Genomic DNA, 10,165 nt, shown 5'->3' on the forward strand with positions numbered 1-10,165 from the left:
TATTGTATTTACAGGAAAGGAGGAAATAACAAATTAATCAAAATCTTTCACCGCGATGGAAAATACGGCTTCTCTGATCCATTAACGTTCAACTCTGTGGTCGAGTTAATCAACCACTACCGGAACGAGTCTTTAGCTCAGTACAACCCCAAGCTGGATGTGAAGCTGCTCTACCCAGTGTCCAAGTACCAGCAGGTAATTCACACAGAGCTGACACGGGGGCCAGAGACTCTCCAGCATAGGGAATGAGCTGAAATTGGGTTTTGACAAACTTTACACCCTGACCAGAATTTTATAATGGCTAAATCAGATACCATATTGACTATGCCATTAGGGATTGTGATTTGAGTAAGTAGCTCATCAACTGAATTCTTTTTTTTTCCCTGCTTGTATATTCTTCCAGGATCAAGTTGTCAAAGAAGATAATATTGAGGCTGTAGGGAAAAAATTACATGAATATAATACTCAATTTCAAGAAAAAAGTCGGGAATATGATAGGTTATATGAGGAGTACACCCGTACCTCCCAGGTGAGTTTAAGATATTTCGGACTAACACATGCTATACTCAGATTCAAAGGAAGAATTAAGTGTCTCTAACCCTTTTCAGCGTAACCCATGCTTATAAAGTCCTACATTAAGCTTGCTTCTAACTGGCAGTGTTATTATTATGAGCTTTCAGTTGATGGAACGTTAATTTCGGACTGGTTACTTCTGCCTAGGCTAGACATTGATAATAACTGCTAATGTCAGTTTGTCCAAGCTCTAGAATGGAAAGTTCAGACCCATCCCTCCTGCTGTGAGGAGAAGTGGCCGTGTTGATTATCAGAGAAAGCAGCATGGGTGTCATAAAATAAAATGGCTTGAACACACGCACACATGCACGCACGCACTCGTTCATTCTCGCAACACGAATTTGAAGGAACAAGGAGTGTTATATGAGATGGTTGAAAGGGAAGGAGGAAATAATGTAATTATGTTATAATCTCAAAAAAAAAAAAAAAAGAAAACATAATTTTAAAAAGTGAGAGTAGACAGAAAATTCTCCATCAGGAACATCTATTTCTTGATCATTTGACGAGAGTTTGTGAATTCATGCCCAGCCCTGCTTACATACACCGGCCTTGCCTATCTCCTGCTCCTGTATCCTGAAGATACACAGTGTAGGCCTCTCCCCGCCCCCTTACTCCTGTCGTCTAAGCCATACCATACAGCTGTTTATGTAGCACTGATGTTGTCTCATGCTCAAGCCATTTAGAGGTGATTTGGAGTCGATGAGAAAATTGCTCAGGCTCTGTGTGGCCATTACATCACTTCAATAAGGGACTTAAGCATCTGGCCTGTTAGTGGCCAAGAGGGCTGCTGGTACCCATGGATGACTGCTGACTGGCAGCTCATTTGCGTTGCATTGCTAGCTAGCTTGTCTCTTATGGTAAAGAAGTCGTTCTCTGAAAGCGATGACATTGCCTGATGAAACTTGTGTTGCAGGAAATCCAAATGAAAAGAACAGCTATTGAAGCATTTAATGAAACCATAAAAATATTTGAAGAACAATGCCAAACCCAGGAGCGGTACAGCAAAGAATACATAGAGAAGTTTAAACGCGAAGGCAACGAGAAAGAAATTCAAAGGTAGATGAACCTCGAGAGGCTCCCATTATCCTTGTGACAGAAAGTGGCAAAAATTGTTTAAGACGGGTCGCAGTGAAGATCTCCCTTCCTGTAATTTGAGCAACTTTCGAATGAAATAAACAAAGCTCCCTTTACTCTGGGGACCTTTGTGTGGTGTACGTAGGTACTTACTGACCTGCTTCTCCTGCCTGCAGGATTATGCATAACCATGATAAGCTGAAGTCACGAATCAGTGAGATCATTGACAGTAGGAGGAGGTTAGAAGAAGACTTGAAGAAGCAGGCAGCTGAGTATCGAGAGATCGACAAACGCATGAACAGTATTAAGCCGGACCTCATCCAGTTGAGAAAGACAAGAGACCAATACTTGATGTAAGTGTCGGAGGTAGAACCTGAAGACTTGGCAGTGGCTAAATTCAAGGAGGGATTCTCAATGTCCTTTGTTTGCACAACTCTTTCAGGTGGCTGACGCAGAAAGGTGTGCGGCAGAAGAAGCTGAACGAGTGGCTGGGGAATGAAAATACCGAAGAGTGAGTAGCTACTGAGGAGGCTTTTTTGGGGGGTGAGGGGGATTGGGCAGCCGGGAGTTTTGTCAACAGATTTTCAGTGACTTTGGGACAAATCTCAAGCCAAAAAACGTATAAAGGTAGTGGCAAGGTCCAGAGCTTCACCCAGGGAGAGTTGAGTCCAGGAGGGCTGGGTTTTTTGGGGTTTTGTTTGTATTTTAACCCACAGTTCTGTAAATTGACCCTGTGTGTCTGTAATGATGTCCCCGAACATCAGAAAAAAAATCCCCACATATTTTTGGAACAATGAGAGAAAACCAACAATTACATTTAGTGTATTTTGAGGGTTAAGTATATGTTTAGTTTGAATTATTTTCAAACTGGCAGTCTTCTTAATACCGTCCCTGCCCTCTGCCCAGGTTACTGAACTCCAGGTGGAGCTAGTAATAACTTTCTGCTAGCCATTCACCCTGGGGGGTTGGTGAGAAGGCCAAACAAAAAGAGAGAAAGGCTGAGTCACCTTATCCGACTTGCTGGGAAGGAGACCTGGGGGCAGGTTGGGTTCCCACACTCTTGAGTCACAAACCTTCCCTTCTGCCCATGTAGTCAATACTCACTGGTAGAAGATGATGAGGATTTGCCCCACCACGACGAGAAGACATGGAATGTCGGGAGCAGCAACCGAAACAAAGCCGAGAACCTATTGCGAGGGAAGCGAGACGGCACTTTCCTTGTCCGGGAGAGCAGTAAGCAGGGCTGTTACGCCTGCTCCGTAGTGTAAGTAGCCCAGGGCAACTCACTCATTGTGTTTCGGTTGTTTATTCCTCCGCGATGGGAATTTGAAAAAAAAAAAAATGTTCTAACCTTGAAGAAGTATGGTTAGTCCAGGCAGATGAATCTGTTAAGAACATCTAACAGAGAGAGACACACCTGCTGCCATTTAGTAGGACAGCTGGGACAAGTGAATTAATTCCTAGATGTCTTTAGGTCTTCTTTCTTTCTTTCTTTCTTTCTTTCTTTCTTTCTTTCTTTCTTTCTTTCTTTCTTTCTTTCTTTCTCTCTCTCTCTCTCTCTCTCTCTCTCTCTCTCTCTCTCTCTCTCTCTCTCTCTCTTTCTTTCTTTCTTTCTTTCTTTCTTGTCTTAATTATAAACAGAAATGGCTGTACCTGCCCACTGTCCCGACCCCTCTACAAGTCAGTATAGCTAGAATGCATAGTCTGTTTTGTGAGAGCATCACCTGAACTAGATAAAGCAAGCACTCCTTCAGGGACGACCAAAACAAGAGTGAAGACTCCATTTCGGTCATCAGACATACACCCCGAGGTGGGCACATGTCTATCTTGTAGTCTCGTTTCTTTTTACATCTTAATACTTTGGAGGAGTACTTTGAAAAGTAAACTCGGAAGCCAAGCATGGCGCCTGTAATCCTAGCCCTCAGAGGCGTAGGCAAGAGGATGGTGAGTGGTTGAGGCCAGCATAGCCTTCAACATGGAGACCCCGAGTCAACTGAAAGGACAATGCAAGGAAGGTTTGGAGTCATGAGCATATTAGGGACAGAAAAATAACTGTCCTCTTGTATGCACGGACACCAAAAGAACCTTCTACAACCCATCACCGCTTCATTTTTGAACTATCTCTTTAAGAAAGAGAGAGGGAGAGCTTTTGAGTTAGGATGAGAGGATAGCAGAATGCAGAATACACACCAAGATAGTCTTGATGACGTCTCAAGGAAAGCCTAAGAGACCTGTTGATTAGAACTGGAGGGAGGGAAGCTACCATGTGGTCTCACCGACACATTAATAACAGCACCAGAGAGGTTGGAAACTGTCATTTGTCACGTGCTTACTACATGGCACATCCAGCCCCACATATAGCAAACATTTCTCATAGGAACCCTACTCCATACATACATGTTATGCCTCTCCTTGTGTTAAACCATTTAAAGTCCAATGAAGCAGGCTCAAATGGTTAGTCCTGGTGTATGTTGCAAAGGGCACTCATAGTTTACTCTGGCTTTGGGGCTTTGGTTCCCCAGGAGGGAAACAGACCCATTCGCTGTGCCCCTCCATGAGGTTGGCTTTGTTAAAAAAATACCCTGCAGCATTCCAGATCATCTGAGACCCACTGAAAAAGACTTTTTTGTTCCCTTCCCCTTTCCAGGGTAGACGGCGAAGTCAAGCATTGCGTCATTAACAAGACTGCCACTGGCTATGGCTTTGCCGAGCCCTACAACCTGTACAGCTCCCTGAAGGAGCTGGTGCTACATTATCAACACACCTCCCTCGTGCAGCACAATGACTCCCTCAATGTCACACTAGCATACCCAGTATATGCACAACAGAGGCGATGAAGCGCTGCCCTCGGATCCAGTTCCTCACCTTCAAGCCACCCAAGGCCTCTGAGAAGCAAAGGGCTCCTCTCCAGCCCGACCTGTGAACTGAGCTGCAGAAACGAAGCCGGCTGTCTGCACATGGGACTAGAGCTTTCTTGGACAAAAAGAAGTCGGGGAAGACACGCAGCCTCGGACTGTTGGATGACCAGACGTTTCTAACCTTATCCTCTTTCTTTCTTTCTTTCTTTCTTTTTTTTTAATTTAAAGCCACAACACACAACCAACACACAGAGAAAAAGAAATGCAAAAATCTCTCCGTGCAGGGACAAAGAGGCCTTTAACCATGGTGCTTGTTAACGCTTTTCTGAAGCTTTACCAGCTACAAGTTGGGACTTTGGAGACCAGAAGGTAGACAGGGCCGAAGAGCCTGCGCCTGGGGCCGCTTGGTCCAGCCTGGTGTAGCCTGGGTGTCGCTGGGTGTGGTGAACCCAGACACACCACACTGTGGATTATTTCCTTTCTAAAAGAGCGAATGATACGTGTCAGAGAGCCGCGTCTGCTCACACAGGACACTTGGAGAGAACATTGATGCGGTCTGTTCGGAGGAAAAACAGAACACCAGAAAACGTTTTTGTTTAAACTTATCAAATCAGCAACCAACAGCCCACCAACAGAAAAAAGAGTGTGCAGAAGGGGACTTACAGTGACATTCAGTATATAAAATATGTACATAATATTGGGTGACTAACTATCAAATAGATGGATTTGTATCAATACCAAATAGCTTCTGTTTTGTTTTGCTGAAGGCTATAAACGTGCAGCGCTATGCAATTCTTAATTTTTTTTATGTTGTTACCCGTTTCAAATACACCTTCGGAATAAGCTTCCCTTACCCCAGTTTTTGTTGCTTGAAAATATTGTCCCTGATTTTTGTTAATATTTGTTTTTGTTATTTTTACTTTTTTTTTTTAAAGAAGTGTACAGGATGCCAGAAAGGAGAATGGCTTAAGAATTAAAACTATGAAATATTTTACAGTTTTTCTTGTACAGAGTACTTGGCTGTTAGCCCAAGGTTAAAAAGTTCATAACAGATTTTTTTTTTTTTTTGGACTAAATGTTGGGCAGGGCCCTGATAAGCTTCAAAGCTGCTTTATTCAATAAAAAAAGAAAAAGAAAATGATATATGATATGACAAAGTATTGCTGAGTCCAACAGTGTTAAGACTCTTGAAATACGGTACCTGGCAATGTTTGTTTCCTAATGAATTGTGAACTTCTTGAATCTGGAGGGAGGGGGAGGCGGTCATGGGTTGTAACAGGCGGGGTAAGGGGAGGGGGGGGAAGTAAGGTGGTGTGCACTTTCTAGGGATCCCAGGGAAGGGGGGGAGCCAGGCTGTTTGTCTCCTGTCTTTCCCCATCTGAGTTTGGTAGTCATTAGCAATTAACAGCAACTCCAGACCTACTGTTATAACTCCATCCCAGCACAGCTGGCCAGCATCTCCGTTGTCATGAAGTGCTGAGTTTGTTCTGGGGTTCCTGGAATGTGCCCTCTTTCGTTGTTGTAACACACTGGTCTCAAGGTTGGATCCCTGCATTTAGAAAATGTGTTCTTTTTTCTTTGTAGCATTGGACTAGTCACAGCAGTCAGCCAGTCACCATTCATTTTGGCTAAAGCATGGTCTGAAAAAACAGTATCTAGTTGGGTGCTTGATATTTTTTCCCAGCTCTCTGTTCAGAGTTCAGTTTAGAATGGAAGGCAAGTAGACCCAAGTGGGTGGTCACTGTGCTTTGTGGAGATTGTTAAGTGCAAACATTTAACAGTTCTGACAGGTCTTCTCATTACTGTGATTGTGCATGCTGCATACATCACGGTGTGCAAAGGGAGTAGTTGGTGACATCTGTAATTTAGGACAAAAGTTCGAGTTTCCTACCCTAGTGTACATATGTCAAAGCTGGCGAGTTCATGGGGAATTGCCATGTGCTGTGACAGGTAGAGGTTGCTGGTAGTCCCTGTCGCAGCCCAGGTAGATTCACGAGCCATCCTCAGTTTCTCTTTCTCAATATCAGACACACCCACAGCTTTATAGCTCTTCCCTTATTTGGGGGGTCTTGTAATATTGCTCTTGTTTCGATCTTGGAATTTGCAGCCCAGTGGCTGGGTTAATGGTCTGTAGAATGTATTACTTTTCTTCCTATGAAGCCACTGCTCATTCTCAAGAGCAAAAGTCAGTCAGCCAGACTGTCAGCCCACAAACTTGACCCGACCACCTCCTGACTGCCAGGAAATTGATTCCCCCGGTTGACTCTGGGCTTTGCAACCTCCAGCGGTAGCATTCTGCCACACCACATACAACTGAAGAGTTAATAACTTGTTTGTAAGCTCTGTGGTTGGCTTCTGCTCTCTGCTCTCTTTCTCTCTTTCCCTTTTCTTTTTGTAGCACATCATGTATGCTATCAGATACAAAGAACTTTAATTTTTAAAAAGGATCTGAGATTGCTTCGTGACAAGATCTGTTAAGTGGGTTTTTTTTTTTTTTTCCTTCAACACTCTCTGCAAGATGACTTGCAACTTAGGCAGTTGCCTGAATTTCTCATCTCACCGATGTGAGTACAATAGAGCTTTCATGTGTCAGAAGGCAGGAGTCATTGAGTTATAGCACACCTGTCCTGCTGAATGCCTTTTTGGTGACAGGTTAGCATGCTCACCAACTCTGTCCTTGGGGAGGTTTGACCATTAAGGTTCTGTGGATTCCATCCAAGCCATCTTCTAGTAACACCGAGTGGCTCATGAATGCAGATAGATACGGCATAGCTGGGATGTGAGCATGCCCACTCAGGTTTTCTCACCAACTGTCCCATTCTAGAGACAGCCAGACACTAAGCTGCTGAGCTAGACTATAGAAGTGGGAGGGTTGGGACCTTGTGTTCTACACCAGAGTGATCATAGCCATGGGATAAGGCAGCAAGCATATTTTCAACATTTGACAACTTCACAGCCCTGGATATATGTATATATGTATAATGTGCATGGACTGTTTCCAGTACACCTTTCAGCCACGCAGATCCACAGTCAAGTTCAAGTACATAACAAGCAGATGTCCAGTACAGGTCTTGTATATGCGTATGTGCGTGTGTGTGTGTTCGTGTATTTCTTTGCTGTTGCTTTGTTTTGTCTTCTAAAGGTAAAATTTGTCCACAAGTGAAGTGAGAAGTCCGTCATTTGATACTCTCCTGTTTTTAGAAGCTCTTCCCTTTCAGGGAGCGGCCTGGATGACTTGCTTACCTGATGGATCCCTGTTCTCAATGTTGTCAAGTCAGAGTGTGTTTCTGTGAGCTGTCATTGTGGGGAACCAATCGCTTTGTCATATATCTGATTATGAACTATAACTTGTTTGGGAAGTCCTACTGATGTTCTTTATTGGGAGAAAGTTCTTGCAGGTTTTCCCAACTGTGCTTTCGCAATGCATGGTATCCAAGTCAGTTGGAAAGTGGGTTTTGTTGTCTGTTCGAATTTAGGGTCATTTAAGAAAGGGGCAGTTAAGAGAAGCACAATGCCTCCCATGGGACAACGTTCCAAAATGCCAAATTCTTCTCTTTCTTACAACAATCTATAATTATATAAAATAACTAGTACTGGGGGTAGGGAGAGGGTAGAATTGGCTCCATCGGAAAGACTCCTGCTTCATACCGAGCTTGTCGCCATGAGATAGCATTGGCTGCCCAGGATGCTGCTATTTAAGAAGAAAAAAAAAATCAAAACAAACAAAAAAGCCCTCATTTATATGTGTGTATTTTTTAAAGCTACACTCTGTTCAATGTTTTTACAAATCTGTTTATATGACATTGATAAACTAAAGTTGGTCTTTTGACGAGAGGGAGGATGTCATGGTTGGTTGTAATTTTGCCTTTACAAGGTAACTGGGGCGGGAGGGGAGGGAGTGTGCCTCCTTGACATTTTGTTCAAGTTATAGATTCAGTGAAGCTATGTATTGTTTTAAGTTGCTTAATGCATTGTATTAGGTCCTCAAACAGAATAAAGGTTGTTTTGAAACTTAAAAGTCTCCATTTGAAATTTTAGTGTTCACCGGAGACGTTTCTAAACTCCCACCAACCTGTTTGTTTCACTATTCCAACTCCGTTTTATAAACTGAAGGTACAAATCAGTCACTTGAATGTGCTCAGCGCTATTTATAATAAATAGCATCTTAATGCGTTGGTGGTAGAAAATAAATACCTCTAGGTGATATCATTTCAAGGCATGTTCTTGCTATTCGAAAAGTCTCATTTCCCTCCATCTTTCCTGCCCTCCACCCAACCTTGACAATTATCTACTAGTTCCTTTGGGTTTTTGATGGCTTCTGGTTTTGTCTCTTGTACACTGGATTATTTAAACTCATGGTAGAAGAACAATGATGTGACCTGAGACTATAAACAGGGCCACTTAGTCCCCACATACCAGTGTGCCTGCATCATCTGGTCAAGAAGCAGCTCTTACTGTGAAATGACTTCCCCACCGACATTTCCTGCTGGATGAACCTGCCACCACCACACTCTTGTGTATGTATGGTGTATGTAGGCCACACATCTTATATGTAAGCACAATGAGGTTGCCAGAAAAGAAGACACTGCCAGGTGGTGGTGGCTCAACCCTTTAATCCCAGCCCTCTCAAGGCTGAGGGAGGCAGATCTCTGAGCTCAAAGCCAGCTTGGTCTATAGAAGGAGTTCCGGTATAGCCAGGGCTACACAAAGAAACCCTGTCTCAACAAAACAAACAAAAACACCAGAAAACAAACGATTACCCAACCCAAAGAAACAGAAGAGAAGACATGGGCTAGGCGTAAGAGTGAGAGGACCCACACGTCTATGCCAAAAGTATCTGGTGCGTGGTAAGCAAGGCAGTAGCTTTCGGGTATCACAACTCATTCCCTAGATCTTATACCCTTTGGTCTCCCTGAGTGAGTCCCCACACCGCGAGTGAAATCCTGTGCACTTAGCTCCCAGACAAGGCTCTGGCCCCATGGAAGTGTTCTGAATGTCTACAGCCTCATGCAGCTTCCAACCCTCTGTTTTCTGAATACATCTTTTGGGTTTCTAACCCTTTCATTGGCTGCTGAGTAATTCTGCTTACTTAATTTTGCCTGTAAGCAGCACTATGCAGTATCTAGCAGCAGGGATAATTTTGTCATTATGTGAACATCATAGGGTGCATTTCCATACACCTACTGGCATAGCCTGTTATACTACACCTGGGCTGTGTGGCATGTACCTATAGGCTCCCAGGGCCCAAATGAATTAGTGAGTATGAGAGTAGATCAAGCATAAGAGCAAATGGTAGAATCAAGACATATAAACTAGCTATCTGGGGCTGCTGCTGGTGTAGCATTGCCAACTTTTACAGAGAGCATTTTATAATTAGGAGTGTACTCCAAGATACAGCAACTACATTGGCCAATGAGAACTGTTGATTGTTAGGTCTCAGGTACTGCCCATTGCTACTTTTTACACATGCTTGCACGGTAGGTTTGTCTGAATCAGTCTTTGCACAATGATATGATAAGTTGTGGCAGTGTCACAACCGTGTGGGACCCACACTATTCTTAGGGGAGCTGAAATGTCATTATGTGACACATGGCTATAATCTTGTCATGACAGGCCTCTGACACACCAAGTGACTGTTATCTACTAAACTCTTCCTATGC

At 43.5% G+C, this 10,165-nt stretch overlaps 1 protein-coding gene across 3 annotated transcripts in view; it reads left to right on the top strand.

Moving 5' to 3' along the window:
* Window positions 1-8,523, top strand: part of Pik3r1 (phosphoinositide-3-kinase regulatory subunit 1) — an 86,531-nt gene extending 78,008 nt beyond the window's left edge. For all 3 annotated transcript variants that reach the window (XM_021180331.3, XM_021180333.3, XM_029468621.2), the window contains 7 exons: window positions 15-195; window positions 404-529; window positions 1,487-1,629; window positions 1,824-2,000; window positions 2,090-2,158; window positions 2,741-2,911; window positions 4,295-8,523. In XM_021180331.3, coding sequence (XP_021035990.1) covers window positions 15-195; window positions 404-529; window positions 1,487-1,629; window positions 1,824-2,000; window positions 2,090-2,158; window positions 2,741-2,911; window positions 4,295-4,484 — 1,057 coding nt within the window. In that variant the 3' untranslated portion in view covers window positions 4,485-8,523. The remainder of the gene's footprint in view (window positions 1-14; window positions 196-403; window positions 530-1,486; window positions 1,630-1,823; window positions 2,001-2,089; window positions 2,159-2,740; window positions 2,912-4,294) is intronic.
* The last annotated feature ends 1,642 nt before the right edge of the window (window positions 8,524-10,165 follow it).

Source organism: Mus caroli, unplaced genomic scaffold (assembly GCF_978045245.1).
Source record: "Mus caroli unplaced genomic scaffold, Mus_caroli_1 scaffold_15, whole genome shotgun sequence".
Classification (NCBI taxonomy): Eukaryota; Metazoa; Chordata; class Mammalia; order Rodentia; family Muridae; genus Mus; species Mus caroli.